This window comes from Empidonax traillii, unplaced genomic scaffold (assembly GCF_003031625.1).
Source record: "Empidonax traillii isolate 1590-97213 ecotype Southwest subspecies unplaced genomic scaffold, ASM303162v1 scaffold40:size2234952, whole genome shotgun sequence".
Classification (NCBI taxonomy): domain Eukaryota; kingdom Metazoa; phylum Chordata; class Aves; order Passeriformes; family Tyrannidae; genus Empidonax; species Empidonax traillii.
This window is the reverse complement of record NW_020955233.1, coordinates 38,152-64,319: the sequence shown is the minus strand read 5'-3', so window position 1 is coordinate 64,319 and position 26,168 is coordinate 38,152. Positions and strand designations below refer to the sequence as shown.

General features: G+C 51.4%; 2 protein-coding genes across 2 annotated transcripts in view; one reads left to right on the top strand and one right to left on the bottom strand.

Moving 5' to 3' along the window:
• The window catches only part of SLCO2A1 (solute carrier organic anion transporter family member 2A1), a 23,955-nt gene extending 6,659 nt beyond the window's left edge, over nt 1-17,296 (top strand). The window contains exons 2-14 of the mRNA XM_027878266.1: nt 4,442-4,579; nt 5,380-5,542; nt 7,331-7,546; nt 9,494-9,592; nt 11,171-11,304; nt 12,430-12,511; nt 13,438-13,602; nt 13,896-14,085; nt 15,105-15,264; nt 15,624-15,784; nt 15,956-16,020; nt 16,136-16,256; nt 16,384-17,296. Of these exons, the coding sequence (XP_027734067.1) occupies nt 4,442-4,579; nt 5,380-5,542; nt 7,331-7,546; nt 9,494-9,592; nt 11,171-11,304; nt 12,430-12,511; nt 13,438-13,602; nt 13,896-14,085; nt 15,105-15,264; nt 15,624-15,784; nt 15,956-16,020; nt 16,136-16,256; nt 16,384-16,504 (1,815 nt within the window). The 3' untranslated portion in view covers nt 16,505-17,296. The remainder of the gene's footprint in view (nt 1-4,441; nt 4,580-5,379; nt 5,543-7,330; nt 7,547-9,493; nt 9,593-11,170; nt 11,305-12,429; nt 12,512-13,437; nt 13,603-13,895; nt 14,086-15,104; nt 15,265-15,623; nt 15,785-15,955; nt 16,021-16,135; nt 16,257-16,383) is intronic.
• Nucleotides 17,297-19,001: 1,705 nt separating this feature from the next.
• Nucleotides 19,002-26,168, bottom strand: part of LOC114054850 (ovotransferrin-like) — a 21,076-nt gene continuing 13,909 nt past the window's right edge. The window contains exons 18-25 of the mRNA XM_027878393.1: nt 25,597-25,922; nt 25,372-25,466; nt 24,544-24,621; nt 23,388-23,470; nt 22,756-22,892; nt 21,870-21,924; nt 20,507-20,831; nt 19,002-19,675 (exon numbers count right to left, since the gene is read on the bottom strand). Of these exons, the coding sequence (XP_027734194.1) occupies nt 20,621-20,831; nt 21,870-21,924; nt 22,756-22,892; nt 23,388-23,470; nt 24,544-24,621; nt 25,372-25,466; nt 25,597-25,922 (985 nt within the window). The 3' untranslated portion in view covers nt 19,002-19,675; nt 20,507-20,620. The remainder of the gene's footprint in view (nt 19,676-20,506; nt 20,832-21,869; nt 21,925-22,755; nt 22,893-23,387; nt 23,471-24,543; nt 24,622-25,371; nt 25,467-25,596; nt 25,923-26,168) is intronic.

Here is a 26,168-nt window from a genome sequence, read left to right as displayed (position 1 = left end):
AGGAATGCCCCCTGGCTTTGGGAGGAAAGTCTCCTGACTTTCCACCACGGTGAAACAATTTTGCTTAGGGTCTCTGGAGCCTAAAACACAACTCTAGTAGTGCCATGTGTAGGGAAAGAGATAACAGAGCACCCTTGTTCCTAGTCCTTCTCAAACCAAATTAATTTTGCTCAGGGCAACGTCCTACCTTGGTGTCATCAGTCACCTGGGAATGTTTGGATAGGTTCTGTGAGGGACTCCACTCCCCAGGCAGTTCTTGTGTCCATCTAATGAAGCCCTGGCTCTTTCTATCCATAGGAAGGCTATTGGGCACAGGAATTAGCACCAGTGCCATCAGCATTTCCACTCTTTTTATCTCCAGCCAGGGCTGCCAAGGAGAAGACACTGAAAAATAATGCAAGGGATGACTTTAGACATGAACTGTGAAAGCGGATCAAGGAATAAACCCTTAACCTCCTCCTCCAGGTGGCAGGAGGGAAGGAGCAGTGGCCATACTGCATATAGCAGCATCTTCCCAAACCCTTAATCCCTACAGAGGCAGAGCCAGGCTCCCACCTGGAGGGGTTTTCTCCTGGCTCCTGGAGGAGTCTCTTGGCTCCTTGAGGCTCCATAGAGGTGTTTCACCTTCATTTCACTTTGAAATGAAAAGAAACTGAAATATTTGTTGGACACATATCCTTTGAAGGAGGCTTGGGTTGGGATTGACCAAATTGTTGCCAACTCTCCTTTTCCAGAGTATGGAAGGACCAGTCCCCTCTATTCCCTGTAGTAGGGTGGATTTCTCCTCCTTTGGAAAAAGCACTGCCCTGGGAGCTGCTGGTCCCCACAAGCTGTGTGGGGGGAGCAGCCTGTCTGCCAGGGACCTTCCCCAGGAGTTTGTTTCTCTTTTAAACAAAGTTCATCTTGGAAAGGAGTCAAGCGTCTTGTATAAACAGCCTGGAGTCAGGATTTCTCCAGCACTCCGAAGGAAGCGTGGGGATGATTAAGAAGGGATTTTGTGTGTGAATGCATGTGGGTGCATGCCTTTGGCCTCTCTGAGCTGCTCTCTTGCTCTCTGTGATTGCTCCTTGCCTGCAGCCTCCAAAATCCTCCAGGCTCTGATGGGAGCATCTGCTCCTGAGGGTCAGCACTTGGGAGTGCCCTGGCTCCTTAACCTCCCACCATGCCTTTGCCCTTGCATTGGCTTTGCATCAGCGAAACCTCCCTGAGAATAAGCTCCAAGCTGGGCTCTTCCTTAAAACCCATTTTTTGTCATTAGGGAGGGTGGCTTGTGGTAGCTCTGTCCCCTCCCAGGGCCGCTTGGCAGGTGCACAAGGCCAGTGCAGCACATCCAGTGCTCAGCAGCTGGAAGGGCCAGGTCAGGTCTGGTTTCCATGGACCAGCAGGTTGTGGGTGGTCAGCATGAACACGTGGGGATGGGAATGCATGGGGAGAGGGACAGGGATGGGGACCTGTGAGGATCTGCGGTGGCACATGGGAAATTGGTGCCCCTCATCTCCACCAGACTTGTGGAGTTCCCAGGCTCCTTTAGGGGAGCCCTCCAAGTAATCCCCTCTCCCAAAGATTTGCGCTCAGAGCCTTCAAGGTTTGGGCTGTCGTTATTTTTTTAATTAAAACTGAGTCTGTTGAGTGCAGGGGAAGTCTTAAATCAGGCATGTCTCTCACCTCCAGGCAGTCGGAGTGCACCTGGAAAAGCCAAGCTCCAGCTGTGCAAGTCTCAGAGAAAAAGGCTGTTTTGCTTTGCTCCAACTGTTCTGGGAGGCAGCTTCTTCCTGAGGAAAAAAATCCCCCCAGCCCTTCCCATCCCATCCTCAGGCCTCTCCACATCTGAGGGCTGAGCTGCTGTGTGGTCTCAGGGTGGGATGGATCCCTGGAGCATCCTTCTGGCTCTGCTGCCATTCCAGCTAAGCCCGCTCACAGCAGCCAGATTAGAAGGACTCATGGGCAGGGGGAAGCAGTCACACCCAAAATATTTCTCTCCCTTTGTGGATGCTCTCCAGCTGCATTTTTCCCACCTTGCCTTCCCTCATGGGATGGGGGGGCAGGCAGCCCCAACTTGCTCCCTGGCACCTCAGGATCCAGGGCTCCGTATTGTCTGTCCCCAGGTTATCACCAAAGCATAAACACATCTTGGTCCATCTCCTACCAGCTCTGCCTTCTCCTCCCTGCCCTCTCTGATCATGGCTTGTCCCTGTCCTCTCCTGCTGTGGTACTCATGGTCCTTCCATGCCTCCACCTTCCTGTCACCTGGCAACCCCAGCATTCTGGGTTGTCCGGCTGCCTTTCCTCCTCATCTTCCCTTCCATCCTTCTGTTCTCTCTCTTTCCAACATTTCATCTCTCCATCTGCCCTGGGATTGGGCTGACATTTGCTGCACTAAATTCAGCCTGGGTGATCCACCCTCTTCCCTCCCTGTTGGTAAACAGCTTTGCCTCTCCAGCTGACGCCTCACACTGGGAGAGCTCTGCCTCCAGCTGCTCTGCAGCTCAGGAGATCCCTGCCACTTTTTAGCTGGTACTTCCTTACTCCAGAGACTTCAGCAGGAACAAAAATTAATATTCTCAGGCAACAAAATCCCCCCCCCTCCCCCGCCTTCAGTTCCCAACCTCTCAGAAGTCACCTCTCTGCTCCAGACCAGCCCATGGCGATCCCAGCTCAGGGCTGGGCAAGGGGAAGGTGGTGGATCCAGCTTCCATCCGTAGGACCATGTGCTGGGATGGGGTTTTGAGCATGGGAGTTGATAGCTGGAAGGTGGAGAGTTCATTCTGCTTCAAAAGTTCACTGGTAGATATTTCACTTCCACTTTGTCCCTTTCTGGGAGGATTTCCCATGTTACACCCATGGCACTGCTCTGCAGCTTTTTGATAGGGCAAAGTCCCAGCCTGGGAATTTGTTCCCTCTTGCCTGGCCACCAGGCAGCCAGATGCCAGCCGGATGCCAGCCTGTCTGCTGTCACCCCTCTGAGATGCGGTTGAGAAGTCTGTGGTGGCAGCATGTCCCTGTGAGCCTTTTCTCCTCATTTTTTGGGTGTTTGCCTTTCTCCTTTGACTTTCCTGTGGTCTCCAGGTTTGTTCCCAGCCTGCCCTTGCACTGCCAGGGCTACTTTTTGCCTTCCTTTCATCTCCAGCCTCTTGTCTCCTCCTGTCTGTCAGCATCTCTCCCATCCCTTAATGCTTTTAGATACCCAGCCACGTCTTCTGACTGGAGCTCTCCTCCCTTGCTGGAGAAGCTTCCATAGAAACCATCTTCTTGCCCATCTTCTACCCAAATTCTGCCACAATTGCTGGACCTGGCATCCTCCTCTGCCCCCCCAAAAGATCACCCCACCCACCTGTGGAATTTGCATTGCCTGTGTTGGGTGGACAATTTCAGTCTTTTTAGATTTTTTTTTTATCACTCAAGGGGTCAGGGCTCCTGGGTGTTACCACCCTTCCAAATAAGGAGTATCGCTGCTCTCCTGGCCAAGGACATCAGGAATTTGTCAGCCCTGCAGTACCTTTGATCCACCATTCATCATTCCGCACTTCCCGCCGTTATCTTTGTGGGACACTCTTCCGGTATTCAGCAAATATTTGATTTCCTATGAATTTAAATAAAAAGGCCTTTTCCTTTTTTTTTTTTTTTTTAATGATTCTAGAATACTTTTGGCACCATGTAGAGGCATTTCATTCCAAGAAAAATAAAGGAAAACTGTTCTGCCTAAATATAGATCAAAAGACACTGGTGAGCTGCCTCTTGCATCCCCGGCTGAGAGTGCCTTCCTCTCACAGGCCACCTGCGTTCTTTGGACGAGGTTTCTGCCCTGCTCCCTAAACTTTCTCTATTTTCCCTCCTCTGCCTCCGTTCAGCTCTCTCCTGCCTTGGCTAACAGCCTGGCTCAAGGGAAGATGCTGTTTTTGGAATATTACAAAGGTGAATGGTGAGACCATGTGCATATTTCATCCTTTCCCTCTGGGGATTTTAAAGCCCTTTTACAACTTTTCCTAGTAACAGCCCTTATATAGCAGGGTCTGTTAATTGACTTTACAACTGAGTGAACCCAAGGATGTTCCATGTCAGAGGTGCAGCTGTTGGCCAAAGCCAACTTGAGTCCACTCCTGCAGGGTGTGATCACCAGCAGTTACACAGCAGTAGCCAGACGCTACAGCCTCGAACAGCCTCCAGTGGTGCTTGGAGAGGTTCAGATTGGATATATGGGAAAGTTTCTTCACTGGAAGAGTGGTTAATCATTGGAATGGGCTGTCAGGGAAGTGGTAGAGTCCCCATCCCTGGAAATCATCAAAAAATGAGTAGATGTGGCACTTTGCCATTATGGTTTAGTGGTCATGGTGGTTCTTGGTCAAAGGTTGGGGTTGATGATCTTGGAGATCTTTTTCAACGTTAATGAGCTTATGCTTCTGACTGGGCTCTCATTGGCATGGCACATTCTGTTTGCCCACAGGTGTTTGTGCTGTGCCATGGGCTTCTCCAGCTCTCCCAGCTCCTCTACAGCGCCAACTTCAAGAGCAGCCTCACCACAATTGAGAAGCGCTTTGGGCTCTCCAGTCTCTCTTCGGGTTTCATCTCCAGCTTGCATGAGGTAACTAGGGGTGGCCAGAACATGGTGGGGACCTTCCCAAAATAGGTTGTTAGGTTGTTCACACCCAGTGCTTCCTTGACCATGCCCACGTGAAGTACACTTGGACACCTCTTCACACTTCACTTCTGCTCTACCACCTTCCAGGAGGGTGAACGTAGGGTTATGTGGTGGTGACCCTGTGGCCAAGAGCTGACTTTCACTGGATATAGAATCCCAGAATGGTTTGGGTTGGAACAGACTTTAAAGTTCCTCCAGTTCTACCTCCTGCCATGGGCAGGGACACCTTCTCCTAACCCAGGTTGCTCCAATCCCTGTCCAAGCTGGCCTTGAACACTTCCAGGGATGGGGCAGCCACTGCCCAGGGCAGTGGTGGAGTCCCCACCCCTGGAGGGATTTAAAAGCCATGTGGATGTGGCAGTTAGGGACATGAGTTAGTGGTGGCCTTGGCGGTGCTGGGAATAATTGGACTTGATAATCTTAGAAGGCTTTTCCAACTTTAATGATTCTGTGATTCCTGTGGGGTGGGAGACAGCTGTGGGTGCTGAAAGAAGCCCCATGCAGACCACAGGGAGGCTGTGAAGTTGTTCATGACAACACGGAACACACAGAGGTGACAGAAGCCAAGGAGGTGCCCCGCTGGCTTTAGGTGAGAAGGAAGCACTGACTCACTGTGAGCATGCAGGGTGAAGGATCGCACGGCTCCTGCTCTGTCAAACACCACCAGGTAACAGAGCTCTCCACACACCTGGGCACAGATACAAGGTCTTAACACCCTCTGTGATGTCTTCTGACACTTCCAGATTGGCAATGTGGTCCTCATCATCTTCGTCAGCTACTTTGGCAGCCGTGTGCACCGCCCACGAGTGATCGGTGTGGGGGGGCTGCTGCTGGCACTGGGGGCCTTTCTGGTGACCCTGCCACACTTCCTCTCGGACCCCTACGAGTATACCACGCTCAGCACTGGTAAGGACCATGAACTGTGCCACCACAGATCCACTTCCAGGTGCTCCGGGCTAGGGTATGACACAGTGTTTGGGGGGAGAGACTTGAGGTCAGCATTTGTTAATTAAGCCTGACTTCATTATGTCTTTGAAATCCCTTCTGAGCACAGTAATTACATGTGGGATCCCTTCTGCCTCTCCCAGGTATGTTATTCCAGCTGTGCTGAGGTCATAAAATCATGAAATGTTTGGGTAGAAAGGAACTTAAAGATCTTCTCTTTCCAACCCCCTGCCATGGGCAGGGACACTTTTCACTAGCCCAGGTTGCTCCAAGCCCCGTCCAACCTGGCCTTGAACACTTCCAGGGATGGGGCAGCCACAGCTCCTCTGGACAACCTGTGCCAGGGCCTCACCACCCTCCTATGACAGAGCAAAGATATCCTGTCCCCAGGGCCTGTTCTGCTCCAGCCTGGAAGCCTTGTGATCCACACTGAGGAAGGCTACTGGTTTAACTGGGCAGGCTTTGGGAACAAGCTTGTGTGTATGATGACACTTTATTTTCCATGCAGAGTGGAGTAAGCAGAAGAACCTGCATCACCTGCCACAAGGCTGGCTTTGCCTTTCCTAAGTGACTTCAGCACCTAAATCCTTGGATGCTGTCATCAGCCTTAGTCTCCTCAGGGATTGCCACCTCTGAAAACCAGCTCTCTGCTGGTCCCCATCCCCATAGTTTTTGAGTTGGACAGTTTGGAGAGTAAATCAGACATCAGATGCCAAGTTTTCCAACAGCTAAAATTCATGCACCAGGCTATGAACAGGTCAGGATTTGGGACAGGGGCTGCTATTACTGTGAAGGATACAAGAGAAAGGAGCAGGTATCACCCTGCTCCCTGCCCAGAGCTATATGAGTTTTGACTCAGTATTTATGCTCCATATGCTCCTTTGTATGGGTACTTCTGTACAACAATAAGGAAACTCGCCAGGAATTATATGGAAAATGTGTTGGTCAAGTAATGCTGATGCCCTCATTGACTGGTCTTAGATTTGTGTGCAGCCATGGAGGAATGATTATAACCAGGAATCACTGAAAAGTTTGAAGGGAAGCACTAAGGGCTGTGTTTGACCCTAAAGTTCTGTATGTGGTGCAGTTCTTGCAGAACAGCTTCGCTAAATTGAATAAGATTAGAGGATGGACTGTGCAAAACCAGACTAACAGGGCAAAGATATTGACATTATGAGAATTGCTGGGCAATAGAAAGAAGAAATTCACCCTGTGAACAGCCCATGAAGATGCTCCAGTCCAGGCTGGAGCTTTCACAGCAGTTTGGAGTAGGGTGAAGACCTCCCCATGTCTGGACCGTATGAAAAAGCAAGGACCCTGTTTTGGAAGGAACTGGGCTGCTCCTGAACGAGGGGGGCAATGGGGATTCAGGGACAGAGTGTCCTCAGGGCATCCAGGTCACCGCAGAGGGCATCACTCACTGTTCCTGTCCACGTACCACAGGGGAGTAAAGACCACAGATAACAAAAACCAGCCATGGATTAGGTTGACCTCATTTTGCCCTCATTAAACCAAAAGCTCCATGCCTTGAACTCTAAAAGTTTGATTAAAATCACAGCCGGGTTTTTTGCTGCCCTGACCTCAGTGTAATGCTCCAAAGGAAGGGCAAGGTGATGAGAACAGCTAAATAAAATGAACAATCCATCCAAAATCCAGCATGTCTGGGAGACTCCTGCTATTTTGGGATTTAGTGTGGGAGGAAGCAGGGGATGTGCCAAGTGTTGTAATGCTCATTTTTCTCCCTTTCAGGTAACAGAAGCCAGGGGCAGGCTGAGCTCTGCTATCCAGAGAATAAATTTGTGTGCCCAAACGCCACCCAGGACCCCCAGAAGGAGGCCAACAGCATATGGGCCATGATGGTCATTGCCCAACTGCTGGCCGGGATTGGGACCGTTCCCATCCAACCCTTTGGGATATCCTACGTGGATGACTTTGCAGACGCCAACAATTCCCCTCTGTACGTTGGTAAGTGAGACCATTGCTGTGTATTTTGTCTCCTCCAGATCTTACAGGTGAGATATCAAGGTATTTATCTGGAGAGGAACCCATGGACACGTATTGAGCAGCCAGGGGGAGCCAGACAAAATCCTTCCCAATTAAAAAAACAGATTGTCTCTCCCCTTGACAGTCAGCTGTTCTCTGTAGAGTTATGTTTATGATGTGGGTGATAGGAGGCCAAAAGTCAGGATAAGAAGATGAGAGGGATGAGCTGGGGCTTCTCCCTTGCATTTGTGAGATCTTGTGCAATCCATGGGGGAGAAGAGTTGCAATGAAACCTTCTCAGAGACCATCTCCTGTTGCTATTGAGCATTGATTGGTCATGGTTTAACCAGCAATATGACAGCCTGCAAGATAACAGATAACACAGTTTTTTTTAATCAAGGGTCCAAAATCAACACTTTTGCCATGGAATTGGTCCCTGCCCAGTGTGGGCTCCTAGGCTTAGAAGGAATTCTTGATTGAAAAGAGATAGGTCCTGGCTTACACATCAAATTGTGTTTTATGTCCTATGAATGCCAAGCCCCATCTGGTGCTGACCTGCCTACGTGAGCTTTGAGCTCAATCCATAAGTTATTTAAAAGTCTGATTCCTCCTGGTGCCAAAAAATGTCTTTAGAGCAGCCAAAGGTGTCAGAGTGATTTAGGAGTTGAAAGCGGATGTCCAAAAATAAGGTAAGCACTAGAGGAGGAAAGCCTTTGGAACTAAACTCCCAAGGACAGGCTTTGGACAAGCATTGGAGTGCTTGGCAGGGTCTCTAGACCCACCCAGGCATGTGTTGCTCCAGGAAAGTTCTGCTGCACCACCAAAGAGCACTGCAGAGTCTCACTTGTGGGTAGTGCTCACTCCTCTCAGTTCATTGGGCTGGTAAAAGCAGGGACAGAATCATAGAATTCCAGGATGGTTTGGGTTGGAAGAGACCATAAAGCTCATCTAGTTCCAAACCTGTGCCACAGATAGGGACATAATCCACTAGACAAGCTTGCTCCCAGCCCCAAGCATCCTTGTCTTCCCCCTGCAGTGAGGGGCTGCTGTTCCCATGACCTCTTAGTGCCCTTTGAAATCCCAGACTTGCTAGGAAAATGAAGGAAAGGGGACTGAAGGACCATGAAAGGTTCCAAGGATGAAGAAAATGGGACTGGTGTGTTGTTTATAAAACAGATGGTCACTTCAGGGCTACTGGAGGTCCAGGTTGCCTCAATAGAAGATAAATGCTATCGCCCTGCATCTGGTTTCATTTTATGGTTGGTGCAGTTCAAGACACTGTTCCCTTTTGAGTAGTTTAAGAATGTTGTGCAAAGTGTTTCTTTCAAGGAGGGAACTAGGATCCTTTCATTTCAGATAAGTCAAAAGGAAACATTCTAATCTTACAGGTTGCGTGCCGTTTTTCTGTTTTGGAACAGGCTGGTTCAGTGGACCCAGGGTGGTCTGCTGGCCTTTTTGCCCTCAGAGTCTTTCACTTCCCCTGATGTTTGCACCAAATGTTTTTGCTTGTATTTGAGGACTGGGATGGGTTTGTTTCCCTGACCTCCTGGAGGAAGTGAAGGTCTCCATCATCTGTGGGATCCCAGGATGTCACCATCCTGCTACTCCCTGGCATTCCCCACTTTGTCCCCATGGATCATATTCATGGTGTAGCTGATAACTTTTAGTGCCCCAGCAAAGCCTTGACTGCAGCAGAGCAGAGGGACTTTTTCTGCAGCAGCTGCCTTCCCCCTCCTGTTCCTGTTAGACAAACACCACCTTCAGTGGCTTAGCAATGGGCACCTTATCATCTACTGGGTGCTAAAGCGTGATTTCTCCCCTCTGCATGTAGTACCATCATTCCTGCCTCACCTGGGAAGACAGAAGCCATATCTGCATTGGAACTACTACTCCCTGCTCACACTGGCTCTCTCTGCTCCCTTTTCCCAGCCATCCTCTTTGCCATAGCTGTGTTTGGCCCAGCTTTTGGATACTTGCTAGGATCTGTGGTGCTGCGGCTCTTCGTGGACATAGGGAGGGTTGACACTGGTAAGTATTTCTCAAGTAGTGATGGCCCTAAAAACCTCCTGAGTCAGAAGATCACTGTGAGATGAAAGGTGACAGAAGTAAGTCATCAGGCTTGTGACCCATAAAACCCACTGCCATGGAAAGACCACATTCCTCTGCTCCATCATCACATGAAGAAGGATATAGGTGGTCTTGAAGCCACCACTGAAGCAGAGCCCTGTGGTAGGAACATGCCCAATTCATGGTGCTGCGCTAGTGGTCATGGCTGGGTCTGCTCACTGTTACCACACTGAGGAGGTATCACACAACCCCAGCTTGGTGGTGGAGAGGAGCAGGGACAACTGAAGCATCCAGGGATGGAGAAAACAACCACAGGGCAACCATTACCCTGTGGATACATGGGAGGCTTGAGTCTACTCATCCTCTTCCCCATAACCCTTCCCCAGCATCTGCAGAGAAAGGGACCAAACCGGCGCCACCACAGGGATAATTTTATTTATCAGCTGTGCATGCTTATTATTTCTGGTAACCTAATCTCTGAAGAATTTTCCCCAGCTCCATCATTTATGTGGCTTTTCCTGTGTTTCCTCAGAGAGATCAGAGTCTGCCTGATGTTTTTGTCCAATGCCTGATAAGAATAACAAATGAATCTGGGCAGGAAGCTCCAAAAAGCCTTGGCCTGCTCCCCGTGGCGACAGACGGATTTAGCAGCCTCTGCCTGGTCGCTCCATGATGACGTCCAAGCTCCAGAGTGGAGCAGTCCTGTTTGGGGAAGTGGGACAATTGTTCCATTGGGGTGTGGGCAGGAGAAGAGCACCCCTGGCACGGGTCTCCCACTTGGAGCCTGCTGCTGGTTCCTTCCAGCTGCCACATCCCGGCCATGGGGACCTGTGGGCCCAATGCCAAGCCAAGCAATCTATCAAACCTCCTGTGAGCATCTCTTGGCCCAGCCCAAGGATGTCTCCGCTGGAGACGGAGCAGCTCTCACCTTCTCCTCCCATTTCCGGAGAAGGCGCCCAGGGGTCCTCTCAGATATGGGGCTCATTAGCGGTGCTTGTCTACCGGCACAGGGCCTTCTCTTGGTCTCTGCAAGCACAGAGTGACTGAGCATGGAACAATGGGAGAGAAATTTTTTTCCAGGAAAGTAGCTGCAGCCTTTGCTGCTCCCTGTCTTGGCTCAGCATTCTCTGGCAGGCAGCATGGTCCAAATGCACTGTATACTCCCAGAGAAGGAGGATGGAGCTGGACCCTGTAATCGCCACCTGACTGGCTGGTTTGGGGGAGGAAGAGCTGAACCTGTGCCATCAGTGTGCTTCCATGCTGACTAAATCCATCCTGCAACCATCTGGGAGGTTCAGTGCCGTTGTGATGAGTGGTTGTGCAGGCTCCTGGCCAGGGGAAAGAAAAACACACCCAGAGCTGGTCTTGCTGCCAATGCCAGCAGGAGCTTCAACCTCCGTCCATTTGCCCTTCCATGCCACTGAAGAGACTCTTGGGCTGTGCCCACAGGGACCCTTTGTGCTCCACCAGTCCATATTTTCATGGACATTTGTCCCTTTTACCCCTGGAGCTCTTACAGTGTGTCCTCATGTCTTGCAGCAACACTGGGCCTGATGCCAGGGGACCAGCGGTGGATTGGAGCCTGGTGGCTGGGGTTGCTGATCTCCTCAGGCTGCTTGGTGCTCACCTCCATCCCTTACTTTTTCTTCCCTCGGTACATGCTGAAAGGAGAGGTGAGACCTCATCTCCAGAGGCTGGAATACCTTGGGAGAAAGGAAGTGCTTAGGGAGAGAATGCCTGTCCCCAGAGGAGAGGGGCAGGGAGGGAGGAAGGGAGCCCTTTCCATTAAAATCAATTTTAAAATACGCAATATTATTAAAATTTCTCATGTTGGTGTTTTCAAAGCCAAGACCCATTCTGGTTTTGTCACAAAAGTACTTGAGTTCTGTATTGAAATTTTTTAATCATCCTTTCTTTAACGGTCAAAATCAAGACCCAAATATTTCATGGTTATGGCTAATGGGGTTTATGAGACTTGAGGCGAGCTGAATTCAGCTTTCAGACTTTTTGCAGAGTTAAAAGAGAAGTCTCTTGTCAGGGTTCAGGAGAGGAAAACTTTCCAACTTTTTCAAGCCTCTCCAAGTGGGAAAAGTTGTTGTCTTTTCCCACTGAACAGGGGGAAAAGCCTGGGGAAAAGCCGCTGTCTCTGCTTAGGGGCTGACAGGGGAAAAGCCTCTGTCTCTGCTCAGGGGTTGCAGTGATGTTTGAGATATATCACCCCTTTAGTCATAGAATCCCAGAATGGTTTGGGTTGGAAAGGACCTTAAAGCTCATCTCATTCCACTCCCTGCCATGGGAAGGGACACCTTTCACTAGCCCAGGTTGCTCCAAGCCCCGTCCAACCAAGCCTTGGGCACTTCCAGGGATGGGGCAGCCACAACTTCTCTGGGCAACCTGTGTCAGGGCCTTCCCACTCTCACAGGGAAGAATTTCTCCCCAATATTCCATTTAATCTGCCTTCTGGTAGTGGGAAGCCATTTCCCCCTTGTCCCATCACTACATGCCTTGTCCAAAGTCACTCTCCAGCTGTCTTGGAGAACTTTTAAGCACTGGACGTGGGTCTAAGATCTTTCTGGAGGCTTCTCTTCTCCAGGCTGGACACCCCCAGCTCTCCCAGCCTGGAGAAGTGCTCCAGGACAGGTTGGACGGGGTTTTGCTGTGATTGTCAGGCTTGGCTGAGGGTGAAAGGCACCTGGGACAGACCCTGCCCCTCCCCAGCCTCGCTGCGCCCCAGGACGGTGCCAGTGACCCATGGGTGCTCCCCTCTCACTACAGCCTGCCTCTCTCCCCTTCCCCAGGACCGGAACACAGAGGCTGGAATGCTCAGGAAGATGGAGACGGGGGCAGCTGAAGAGACCTCCCTGCTGGAGTTTATAAAAAGTAAAGGGCTGGCACGTCCAGGCAAGGGTGGGCGGGGATGCTGGGCAGGGTGGGACCACCACGATGGTGATTTCAAGCTGAGGGGGCTTGCTGGGAGCCTCTGAGTCTGTCCAGTACGTTGTGTGGAGATGACAGGGCAAGCTCTGGCACTTCCAGGGCTGCAGCATGCCCTGCCCTGCCCTTAGGAAAGGGGGACATGGTCTCCCTCCTGCTCTAAGTGGTGCTGCCATCTGTGGGGCCTGAGCTGTTTCTGATGATCGGTTTGAGGACCTAAAAATGGTGTGAGTGTGCTCAAAAAGGGGCACTGGGAGGTTTAACCCCAGCTCCAGCGGTGGGCACGGGGCTCCTGGTGCCACCAGCCCCCCTTTTAAGGAGGTCACCCCACTGCAGCTGACACTGCTGTGTTTACGTATAGCCAAAATGAGCTTGAGAGGGATGTCACTGGTGAGGGAACAGATTAATCACTCTTTTCAGCTCCGTGATGATTTTTTCCCAGATGAAGGCCCTCCCTCCTTCCGTCTCCATTCACCACAGTCTCATACTGTATGTAGCCAGCTCCCCCTGTGCTCCATCTCAACAGGTCTTGATTGATGATGCTGGCTCTACCCTGCACTCTCTGCTAATTAGAAAAGCTCATTAGAGACCAAATAAACAGAGCTGGTCCCGAGGAGCCTGGAGTCTGTCTCCCTTTGCTGAGAGAGCCGGGGGACACGATGTCCCCCCAGGAAAACACTGTGGTCATCCATGATCCTGCCAGCTGCCAGGACACATCCCACTTTCCCATGGCCAGACAACCCCAGCAGATTGTCATCATCCCACAGACATCCTCGCTGGGAACAGCCTAAGGGTGGGGGTTTTTCCCGGTACAAGTTGCTGGCATGAGGACCACATGGCTAAAAGCCATTTTTCCTGCTGTTTCCCCATAGGATTCCCGAAGATCTTCCTCAGACTGCTGCTCAACCCCCTCTTCATCCTCCTAGTGCTGGCTCAGTGCAGCTTCTCCTCAGTAATTGCGGGCCTGGCCACTTTCCTCAACAAATTCCTGGAGAAGCAGTACGGTGCCTCCTCTTCCCAAGCCAACTTCCTCATAGGTGAGCATAGATGGAGGCAAAAAATACTCATCAGCACAGACGCACCCTCCCGTATTCTCCAGGATTTTTAAACTCCTGCAGGAGAAGCCACTGAAAACTCCTTTTTGAGTGAGACCTGGGGTTCACCTTGGGGTGACTTTCCTGGCCTGAGGTTCCTAGCTGCCTTGGGCTGCCTTGGATAACAATGGGGTCTGTGGGTTCTCCCAGCTCCCGAGAGGTCCCCACAGGCACCCCCTGCCCATGGAGAGGTGCTGGGCAGGCAGGACCTCCCTAATGCCCTCATTCCCCTGCAGGAGCCGTGAACCTGCCAGCAGCAGCGCTTGGGATGCTTTTAGGAGGGATCATCATGAAACGCTTTGCCTTCTCCCTGCGGGCCATCCCCCGTTTCGCTGTGGTGGTGCTCGTGTTCTCCATCCTCATCTGCCTCCCCATCTTCTTCATGGGCTGCTCCACTGGGCGCATAGAGGGTATCTACTCCCACAGGTAATGCAGGTCCTTGGGCTGCTCCCAGCTTCCTGTTTCTCCAGCCCTTGTCCCACTTGTCCATGGGGAGGGATACACGCAGGTGAAGAGGCAGTAGATTATCACCATGCTGCTGCCTGCTCCTTGATTCCACTGGCTGGAGGTGATCCAAGCAATTCCCAGCACAGAGAGCTCAGGAGGTCATTTATCCCTGACTTTCTATGCCAGACAAGCAGGATGCATTTTTCACTCTGGATTTCTAGGGGGAAATTTGGAATATTAGTGCCTGTGTTCACATCACCTCACACGCTTCCTGTGTTCGAGTTGGACACCACCTTTCTTCTCACCTCAGTGGATAGTTCTGATGACCCTTATCATGACTTCTTAAGATAAAAATAACATTTAGATACCACCAAGGCTTGATGTCAAGTGCATTGTGCTCATTTCCCAGGGGAAATGCCAGCAAGAAAAAGGTTTCTAGTACAATTTTCCTACAGGGATGGAGCAGCCCCATCCCACCCTGCCAGGGGCAGCACCCTTGTGCCACATTCCTGCAGGATTCCAGCTGTGCCACTTAGCAGATGCACTCCCTCAGGTAGGGAGGAAAGATAGGACAGGTTTGTCCTCTTGACTTCCATGCTGTCATCAGGCTTGTTTAGGAACGTGCCCGCTTCCCGTTTGAGTCTGAGTGGTGTTTCCAGCTGGGGCTGTTTGCACAGCTGCTTGCGCAGCTCTGGATGGAGCCCAGGTCCCTTTCTCCAGGAGTTTTCAGCTGGGGACGGAAGAAAAAAAAAAAATTAAAAAAGAAGTGTGTGAGTACTTGTTTGCAGACATAACATAGTTCCTGCGACATTCACTGTACACTTACAGAGGTACCGGTGGGGATCACAGGCTGGCAGGAGGCCAGGCTGCTGCTGGCAGTGTCCCAGTCCAAACAGGAATGGGAAAACTGGTCAACTGGTAAGAGGGACTTTTATTTTTCTTCTTTCTGTCCTATTTCTTAATTTTTTCCCCCATTTTTCCCTCTTCCTTTTTGGCAGTACACTGAGTTCCCAGCAGCAGGTTAAGGAGCCGAGTGGGTGCCGCTGCTCCAAGCACATCTTCCACCCGGTGTGCTGGGAAAAAACAGTGGAGTACATCTCGCCCTGCTTTGCTGGCTGCACCAGCAGCACCATCAATTCCTCCAACCCCAACCAAGTGGTGAGTAAAGCACAAGGTTTGCAAAGCAGCCTGAACCTTTGCTTGCTGGAGACAGGAAAGCAATGCTGCAGGAATCTGACAGATGCAACAAGGGGGTGGAACCTTTTTGGCATGGTGTGCTGGAAAGTCTACCAGGGAGCTGGAGTCCTGGGAAGGGCCATGGAGAATTCCTTGGAGTATGCTTAGAGAAACAGGGATGGTGGCACATCCCATTGCAGGATGCCATGGCTGTGGCCTTAAAATTGGAGCTCATGCTCTCGTTGGGCTCCTGCAAAGGGCTGTGGTCCAGTGCATCACTAAAATCCCCGCTCTTGGCTTTGTGAGTCTTATGTCTGTTCTGTTCCAAACATTTCCAACAGATCTACAAGAACTGTTCCCTGATCACTGCTGGGAAGCTGCTGTACTCAGGCTCCTGTCCGCTCAGCTGCTCTGACATGCTCCTTCCTGCCATATTCCTCATCTCCTTCGCTGCCCTGGTCGCCTGCCTGTCCCACAATCCTCTCTACATGATGGTGTTACGGTGAGCACTGGGGGAGGGTGGTGGCATGTAGGAGTCACAGGGGGCAGCATGATGTGATGGCTCCCCATGTTGGGGTCCATGGGATGTCATAAATGTGCAACCAGCCCAAGTCTCAACCAAACCCAGAGCCAGCACCACCAGCTCTGACCTCCCGTGGCTTCTCCCCTGCAGAGTGGTGAACCAGGATGAGAAGTCATTTGCCATCGGCGTCCAGTTCTTACTAATGAGACTGCTGGGTGAGTGTCCATCTCCTAATGAGTCTGAGGGGAGCAGTGGAGGTTTGCTGGAGCCCTAGAAGGTGTTGAACCTCATCAGGGACAGCAGCCTGACTCTGTCCCCTCTTCTCCCAAGCCTGGCTGCCGGCCCCGGCCATGTTTGGGGCGCTCATCGACTCATCCTGCATCTACTGGCAGCAGCAGTGCAGCCAGCGCCAGTTCTGCGCCTACTACAACAACGACTTCCTCCGCAACAGGTACCCCTGGCACCTATGCCCTGTCCCCCTTGGTGGGCATGGCCACAGGGATGGCCCCCAGCTCAGCCTAGGGCCAGCTGGAGGTGCCACCTCTGGACATGGCACCTCCCTGCTCTTCTCCTGGCAGATACCTGGGGCTGCAGGTGGGCTACAAGGTGGTGGGCACCATCCTGCTTGCCCTCATCAGCTGGAAGGTGAAGAGGAGCAAGGAGTACAACGTGCAGGAGAAGGCAGCGGGGCTGGTGTAGCCCCGAGGGACTGTCTCCACACCCCCACCACACACTGCCAGTACTTTGTCTTGTTCGGGTTCATTTTACCTCCTTTTGGGAGCGACCTCACCTCAGCAGCTCCGAGCTTCTCTCTTGCAGCCCAGGGCACCGCCATGCTCCTGGTGAGGGATGCTCTGTGCCAGCCTCGTCCTGGGAACGACCCAGGCTCTCCAGCTGCACTTGCCCATCACCCTTGGGAGGGGGCAGACCCCCAGCAGCTGGACCAGGAGGTAGAAAGAGGCTGGAACTCATGGACCCAGAGAAGTGCCTTCTGTGGGCGATGGTCCCTGCTTCGGTGTGGCATTTCCAGCCAGGTGTTGCCTTCCCAGCTGAGACAGGAGCAGGGACGTGGCTGCCAGCCCTGAGGGGCTGCCCAATTTCCCCTCACCCCTCACAGAAGTCAACATGCACACTGCACACGTGTTGTGACAAGTTATCACAAGGGGTTTGTTGCAGAACATTTGCAGTTTGTTGCTATTTTTATTTTTTAAATAAAGGTCACTTTTCCAACTGTGGTGGTTCCCTGGTCTCCCTCCACTTCTAGAGCTGTCCCCAGCAGCCAGGCAAGGCAGGGGGGATGCTGTGCTGAATGCCCAATATTCTGGATCATCAAGTCCAACAGGAATAGGGCTGCAAGAAGCAGCAATTTTTGACCTGAGGCTCTCCCTTACTTTGATACGTTTGTTGGCATAGACAATTCTGATATTTGGTTGCTCAAGCTGGTGCCTCAAAAGAGGCACAATGAACAAAGAAATCCCTGGGCAATTAATCCCCTTACAACTTTCATTCCCCCTCCCTCACATGACATGTATCAGGGGCTGGGGCCCCTTCCACTCCTCACAGTTTCGCTGTTTTGGTACCAAACTGTTGCTTCAGCCCCTAAGGTGGGTTTTGGTGAGGATTCAGTGGGTTCTCTTTTAGTCCATGCTGTGACAGGGTTGTTATACAGTTCACAGACCAGGATTTATGGGCTGTTTGCTCCAGTTATCAATTTTTAAGTAATACTTAAGCTGCAGTTTTGTCTATTCTAACTACTAATAATGATCCATATGACTGACACAGCACAGTCATACGGTTCAGATGAAGTTCAACCTGTGGCCCAACAATTGCAGCTACTTACGTCAAGCACTGAAGCTACTTTTATATCATATAAATTCTTCACTGCAGAGGGCTCTGGGCAGGGTCCAGTTGGCTTTGGGCTTTCTTTTAGAGGTTTTCTTGGGTAACTGTACTCGGCCTGTACTCCTTAAGTCATTGTTATGACGGGCAAGGCATTGTTCTTTCCTCTGTGCTCTTGGCCCTGCTGTATCTGTGCTCACAAAGGGAGTCAAGGGAAAGGGAAGGAAAGGTGAATTTGCTCTGGATCAGCCAGTCTTTGCCAAAACTGAGGTCTGTCCATGCTATTCCTGCCCCCCCTCCACCTGGCAGATTTTCCCTAAACACCCTTGGAAACCACCACCCTCAGGATGCTGATGTCCAGGCATTACTATTTTTCCTTTTCTCTGCCTTTCAGCAACCTCTCCTCCACTTTCAGTTGGTTTCTGCTACCCCAGATCTCACTGTGCTCATCGATCTCCTCCAAAACCTCTGCCTTTTCCAGGGGGACAATCTAGAGCACAACCCACAGCAAAAACACTGACCAAAAGACTTTTAGAGCACAGTGAGAGCCTCAGTCCCTGCAGATGTGTGAACACAGCTGGAGCAGAAGGGACTGAGTTTATCACATCCCACTGTCCTGCCAAAGCCATCCCAACACACCACTGCCAAGCTGCAGACAGAGGAGCACCATGCCTGGCCAGCACAAAGCCTCAGGCTGGGAACAAGGGCAGAAGAGCAAAGAACAAAGCACAGCACTGATTGAGGGGGGAAAAAAACACCCCAAGAACGTAACATTCAGAGTTTCCAGTTCCGCCCTTCTCCCTCTCCTTCAGCCCTGAATATTTGACAGGCAAGTCATGGAGTGAGGCCCAAAGAACACAGGGAGCTCTGCAACAGCCCCAGCATGGGCAGTTCTGGGAACAGCTCCAGCTTAGCCACACAGCCCTGCAGGGAAAGCTGAGCCATCTCCACCCAACTGTGAAGCCACGGGGTGCCCCAGCCACCTCCATGGCACAGCAGTGGTGCTCTGTCACCTAAACCATCACAGTCTGCAGCTGGCCAGGGTTTTCCTGTGCATGTCATCAAAGTGCCTTCTTTTTAATGTTTTTCAGTTGTTTTTTTGGTATGTGATCATCAATTTATCAAGGAATTTCCCTATTCTCTAACATTCAGACTAAGGCATAAACATACACCCAGAAACCCCCAACCCCAAAGCCCTGTGTGTGCAGAGGATGCTTTTTGACAACACACACCTGGCCACAGAGCAGGAAGGTTGATCCCAAACGTGCTGAGCAGGAGCAGAGCCCCATCCAATTGGATCTGACACCCCTGGGTAGGGCCAAGGCAAATACACAGACTAAAGCAAGACTTGAGAACAAACATTTAAGCAAAAAAAAAATTTATTTCAGGAATACTTTAAAAAAGAATAATTTAAAAGCAACCGTGGCCTCGTTGGTACCTTTCCATCCCCTCACACAGAGGCTGGTGCTTGGCCTCTACTTTTCAAGGAGATGCATCTTCAGAAGAACAACCATCCAAAAAAACAGCAATTTTTTGCCCCAAACCACTTCACCACCATTGATTTGAAGCTGGCAGCCTTGGATCTCCAGCTAAGGGAGCTCAAAGCATGACAAACATGTTCTGACAAGACTCTGGCTGCAAGAAATAGAAGAATATAACATCCTTGGTAAATATAACACTCCCCACCTTCTGCATGGATAGTGGAAGAGCCACTGGGTTCACGAGACTAGAAATGCAAGAATCAGCTTTGTTATGGGCACAGGACTTTGTGAAGGCTGTTCCTGCTCCTCTCAACACTTGGTAATGCTACAGGGAGGCAGGGAAAGCCCCAGAGAAAGAAAAGAACACAACAGATGAGCTGAACGATGGAGGAAGCACCAAACTGGAGAGGAGGGGTCTGCAAAGGACAAAAAGGGAGCCAGCCACTCCCTCAACTCTAAAACAACAGGAAGCCATAAAAATAAAGGGAAAATGTCCCTGCAGCAGGACACTGCAATGTGCAATGAGACACAAACTGGAAACATCTCCCATTTCTTTCCCCTCTTCCTTGAGCACCTTCCTCAGGAGGAGGAAGCACACCCATGTGCTGGCAGGTCCTTGATTTTTCCTCTCACTTTGCTACAACTGGCGATTAATTACACATCAAATAAGACCTTCCTGCAGCCACTGGAGCAAGAGGCAGCAGAGGACTGCAGGACAAATGCCTGGCACGGGCAGAGCTCGGGCATACACAGGATGCAGGTATGGATTAAAATTGTGCTCACCCCAGAGTTTCAAGACACGGCCCTCAGCTAAAGAACAACCCCCAAGAGCTGACCAAGAGAGGAAATCACTAAGGACACGGGGAAAGGGACTAAAGCACAGCAGCCAGCCTGGTTTGGGCACCCCACAGACCCTTCCAGCCATACAGAAATGGGGCTGCACCAATTTGGAAGAACGGGAAGGTAGGGACAGAGAGGAAAACAGCTTGTTATACTCTCCTCAATGCTTGCCCAACTGAGGGAGCCTGTGCATCAGCAGAGATGATGTGCAGCGCTCTCCAGCAGAGAGAGGCTGCGGACAGCAGCCCCAGCCAGGAGGTGATCAGTGGCAGCAGGGTTGCAATCTTAAATCAAGGCACAAGAAAGCACAGATTTCAGTCTCTAAAACCCACCTAGCAGCACACTCCTTCCTAATTTACTTGGCAACTACCAAATGAAAAGCCTAAAGATTAAGGAGAAACACAAGTACAGAGAGTCAGCTTCCCAGAGAAGGACAAAGAGGGGAGAGGATAAAAACACTGCAGTGTGAAGAGACAGAGGACATCACATCAGCAATTGTCATGTCACTCCCAAGCCCACAAGCAGCAGAGGAAGACACGACAGTGCTGACTTCTAGCCACAGTTCCTTCTTTCTACAGCCAATGAGAAGTGCTCCAGACCATCTACTTCCCTTCAGCCCCCAAGTGTCCTGCCCCCCAGCCCTGCCCTTCTCCGTTCAGGTGACCTTCACCAGCCACTTCTCCAGGCCCTCCAAGTCAGCATCTCCCTCCTCTCCCTTGCTGCCCCGAGCACTGCACTCCACGAATTCCACCTTCATGGGCAGCTGGGAGAAGTCGAAGTCCTTGCCCTTCTTGCCCAGCTGGGCAGGACCCCCTGAGCTGTCCAGGCTGGTGGGGGCTGCGGAGCAGGTTACCCGTAAGGTATTGCTGCAGAAGAGAGAAAGGAGAGGGTCAGGAACTGGGAACCAGGGGAACACCATGGCTGCTGAGATGTTTGGGATGCAGCTCTGCCAGTGGGATATAGCCATACCAAGGACAGAAGGCTCTGCTCCGAGAGGCACAGGCAGGAGCTCTGGCCACTACTGGAAGTCACAAGTGCAGAGGCTTAAGAGAGCAAGACAGGCAGGAGAGCACTCAAGGAGAGGTGCCTGAGCAGGTTTGGTTTTGCAACAAACAGCAGCCCGAGTCAGGTGATGATGCCCTCAGCTCAATTTCCCCACTGATCACAGGACTTACACGAGATTTAGCCTGCAGTGCTCAGGGTCTGTGCCAGTTTAACTGCAAAGGGAGAGGCTCCCGTGGCATCAGGGATCAGCAGGATCCCTGACACAGCGCCTGGGTGTGCCAGTCTGGGGATTGAGTCCCTCCACTACTCCCAGATATTCCTTATTCACAGAATGGAGCTAAATTAAAGGGAGAAAGGGAAAGAACACACCCAGAGGTCAGGAATAAGTGAGCAGACACTTCCTTGGGTTCTCCACTCACAGACATTGGAGTATGGCAGTGCTAGGAAAAGGATGGCAGCAATCTGCCAACCTGCAGGAATAGCAGTGGTAACAGGGTACATGTGAGCTGCCTAGAGACCCAACATTTGCACACAGGCAACTGGAAAATGCTCAACACCAGAACCAAGCAGTGCTTATTTCCCTGGAGAATGTGAATATGCGGCAACTAATTCCTGCCTTAAAAACAGGAAGGTCAGCCTGGGAGAGAATCAGCACAAATACCCCTGCTGCCGTCTGCTGGTCAAAGGGATTATTGGACCATTGAATCATTTAAAGTTGGAAAAGCCCTCTTAAGATCATCGAGTCCAAGCATAAACCCAGCACTGCTGAGCCCCCAGAAAGAACAGACTGCTCTTCTGCCAACTGAACTCAGACACAGCTCAAAGGAGCTCACCAAGCACTGAGGTAAGAGAAAGGACAAGAGGAGCTCAGAGGGAATGAGATCCCATTCTATACTTACAGCTCTTTCTCCAGCTGCTGTTGAATAAGTTTTGCTGATTTTGCCATTGTGACATCTAGAGAGAAAAAAGAAAAGGAAATCAGCTCTCTGACTTTCTATCAGAATTCAGAATCCTAGTTCTCTCCCTAAAGCAAGGCCAGCTCATGCTGTGCAGTCACCAGAGTTACTGGGACTGTTCCTGTGATGGATAAGGGATGCGGGAGCTTTGGGACTGCAGACAATGGGAACAACCAAACAGTCTGCTGCAACACAGGGATTTAATTCCTTCTTGCTGGGCAGGAAGCTGCTTCAGAAGATGGGGGTTTAACGCCCCAGCAATCCCACCTGTCCTGGCACTACAGAGCTCCACACAGTGCCTTTCACCCTGGGAATGTGGAAACAAAGGCATCCGGCAGCTCCTGAATCAGTGCACAAAAGAGCTATAAAACCCAGACCTGATACTGCCCAAAAACTTCAGATTGTTACAGGGGGATCCACACTTCCACCGTAAAAACTGTATGGATCTGAAAACCGAGTCCTTTCCAGTAACTGGATGTTCCTGCTAGTTCAAACCAGAAAAAGCACAGAATCTTAGAGGCTAAACAACTGCTTTTACCATTCAAGCTGCTGAGAGTGTAGAAATAGTTCATTATGCTCAAGCTGATCCTATTTCCTTCTGCCTGGAGACTGAGGAACAGCTCTGCTCATGCAGAAACCACTTGCCTTACTTAAGCCCACATGAAGAGCTGTAGGTCTCTCAAGTGGTGCTAGAAACACTCCTGCTGAATAGTGTAAGTTTAAAGCTAAATTCCAGCCTTCACTGGAATCCCAACTCCTAGAGAGTTCAGCACCCCTGGCATGAATCCCAGTCCCTGCAGGGCTGGATGCCAGGCCCAGCCCAGAGCACCTTGCTTGTTGCAGGCGATGAGCAGCGCGGGTGCATTCTTGAGGACGGTGCCATCGATCAGGACCTGGTACAGGAACTCTGCCACATCCTTCACCTCCCGCTGGAAGGCCACACTGTCTACCACAAACACGATGGCTCTGGGGAGAGAGGGAAAAAATGTGCTGAGGCTGCAGCTCTGCAACCATCTTCCTCTGCTGGGCTGATATATTCATTGCCACACCTGATCTTGTACAACACAAAAGTAGGGCAGCAGGACTTCCTGGCTGAAACATACTCCATGTCTACTGCCAGCAGGAATTCCTTCCCTCTCTGCCCCAGGAATATCCCACATCCCCCAACCCTCCCCACTACAGCTGTGTTGCTACCTGGTGCACTACAAGCACGGCAAAGTAAGGAATTCATGGTGTGATTGTCCTGTGCAGGGTCAGGAGTTGGACTCAATTCTTGTGGGGCCCTCCCAACTCAATATATTCCATGAAAGCAAAGTAAAAACTACACCCCACTACCCCACAGGAGAGCTCTGACTGCTGTGAGCTCAGCACAGCTCACAGCATTCCCAGCACCAGCACTTGGTTTATCCCTTTCCAAAACATCCCCTGCCCCTGCTGCCCTGCCCATCTCCTCCACGTTACCTGGCTGCAGCCTTGAACCTCTCCAAGAACTGAAGCCTCAAACTCTCATGGCCTGGAAGGTCAATCAAGGTCACACTGGTGCTCTGGGAACAGAAAGAGTGTGTTACCCCCACCTAATCTGGGGGTGCCTGAGGTTACAGACTGGGGACAAAAACAAACTTGTGTCCTGCAAACCCCTGACACAGAATGTAAACCCACAGCCTCTGAACCAAGTTACCTTCCACACATGGCAAATCTCCCTAAATACACCAAACTTCGCTGGGTATAACACAGAAGTGCCTTCGCAAGAGACTTTTCTTTTTTCACCAGAAAGCTGCAAATGTTTCCCTTCCCACAATCTGGCAGTCAAAGCCAGGGTGTGAAAGAGAAGGAATGGCTGAGCCAGGGCCACGTCACTGCTCTCCAGATAAGGCTCCTTGTTCTCCAGAGTGGAGGGAACACTACAGGAGACCCTTCCTGCCCACTGCTCCTTGTCTGTGATTAAAAAAAAAAAGAAATGCCTTGCAGCATTCCACTGCCTCTCCCCCTCCAAATGCCTGTCTGCTCAATCTTAGGGACACAAAAATTTTTAAAAAGCATCCCTCGCCAAGTTTTTAACCTTACTATCACCACTCTCACTGAAGACTGACAAGGAGAAGCCACACAAACACCCTCTACTTCCACAACTCCCTAGCAGTTAAGGTGCACCCAGCATGAAAAAGAGACTTTTGCAGAATGAAAGAATTGCCATAAGCTGCAAATAACAAGGTCTGTGGCAGCCCAGGACCTAAACGCAACAAAATCCTTTCTGAGACCACATAAAGTGTAGCTGGAAACTCTGATTAAGCCTGATGAAGCTTTTAATTTCACGTTTTTGGGGGAGAAACAGAAATTACTACCAAGAAAATAAAGCAACCATGACTGAACAATGCCCCTCACAAATCTCCCTTGTGCTGCCCCCACAGCCAGAAAGGTTTCACTGTTTGACGAGCAAAGTAGAAAGAACCTGCCCTAAATCCCAGATTTCCCTACTTTCTCCACGTGCACTGCCTGGAAAAATCCTGTCCTGCAGCAAAATGGGGACTGAGCAGCAGAGAAAGATCAACCCAGGTTTGGCCAGGGAGCAGGAGAAGGCAGCAGCTGCCGCAGTCAATTCCAGCCCCAGCTGTGCACTCACCTTGTCCCGGCTGACCTGGTATGTGGCTGAGCTGTCAGTGATCGAGGTCTGGGTGTCCCGGTATCTGCCCGACAGCAGCTGTGGGGAACAGGCAGTTCTCACAAAAAGGAGCCTGAAAAGCTTCAAAAACACTCCAAGCAGTGTTCAGGCTTTGAATCACCAGCATCATCTTTAACCTGCTCAGAAACTGGGATGGTCTGTGAGGGGTAAAGGGCTCCAGGGATCTGATCTCGATTGACATGCAGGAAATTACTGCAGGGGTCATTTTCCCCAATTAATTAAAAACTGTGCTCCTTGTATTTTCAGACTTAACAGAATGTCCTGAGCTGGAAGGGACCCACAGGGTCCAGCTCCTGGGCCTGCACAGACACTCCAACAACCCCACCATGTCCCTAAGAGTGTTGTCCTTGAGCTCTGGCAGCCTTGGGGTTGTGCCCACTACCCTGAGGAGCCTGTTCAGTGCCCAACCACCCTCTGGGGGAAAAGCCTTTCTCTGTTATCCAAACTAACCTCCCCTGACACAGCTCCAGCTGTTCCCTCGGGTCCTGTCCCTGCTCACGCCGAGCACAGATGGGAGCTGCCCCTCGGGGGGAAGCTGCAGACTGAGATGAGTTCAAATACTCAAAAACCTTTACCTATGACAAATTCAAACCAAAACACCCTTTCTTTTGACACTCCTTGGTAGACAAAACGCGGTCTCCATCCCTCTTTACAGCTCTGAAACCACCTTTTTGAAGGTCTCAGTAAGAGAACAAAACCCGAAATCAAGGGAGCGCCTTCCCCTACGTCCGCGAGATGCCAGAGCCGGGCAGCACTCTCCCCGCTCACCCGCGCGAAGAGCAGCGTCTTCCCCGCATCGCAGAGGCCCAGCAGCAGCACGGCCTTCCTGCTGCTCCTCCTGCCCTGCACGAACCGCCAGATCACTGCGGGAGAGAGGAGACGGAGGAGCAGGATGAGAAGGGGATGCCCGAGCCTGCGTCTATCGGCACCGGCGCCCCCTCCGCGAGGGTGGCAGGCCCTGGGGCAGAGGAAGAAGAGGTTCACGCAGCTTACGGAAGGTGACGGCGACGGCGATGAGCGCGATGAGTACGGAGAGCGCGGCAGGGCCGCTCAGCTCCCGCCGCAGTGCCCCCAGATCCGGCTCCAGCCCGCCCGCCATGGCCGCACACGTGGCCGCACAATACTTCCGCTTCCGTCTCCGCCGCACGGAGGAAGGGTGGGTGCGGGGTCTCATGGGAGTTGTAGTTGCCGCGGGGACTCTGAGAGACTGAGAGTCACCGGGGGAGCGGGGCTGTTGAGCTCGGAAAAACATGGAATGATGGAATGGTTGGGGTGGGAAAAGCCCTCCACGGCCATTGAGTCCAATCGTTTCCCCAGCACTGCCAAAGCCACCACTCACCCATGTCCCCAAGTGCCACATCCACATGGCTTTTAAATACCTCCAGGGATGGTGACTCCACCACTGCCCTGGGCAGCTGTGCCAGGGCAACCCTTTCCAGGAAGGAATCTTCCCTTATTTCCAACCTGAGCTTCCTCTGGCATAGCTGGAAGCCGTTCCCTCTCCTCCTGTCCCTTGTTTCCTAGGAGCAGAAACAACCCCCCCCCCCCCCCCCCCCCCCCCCCCC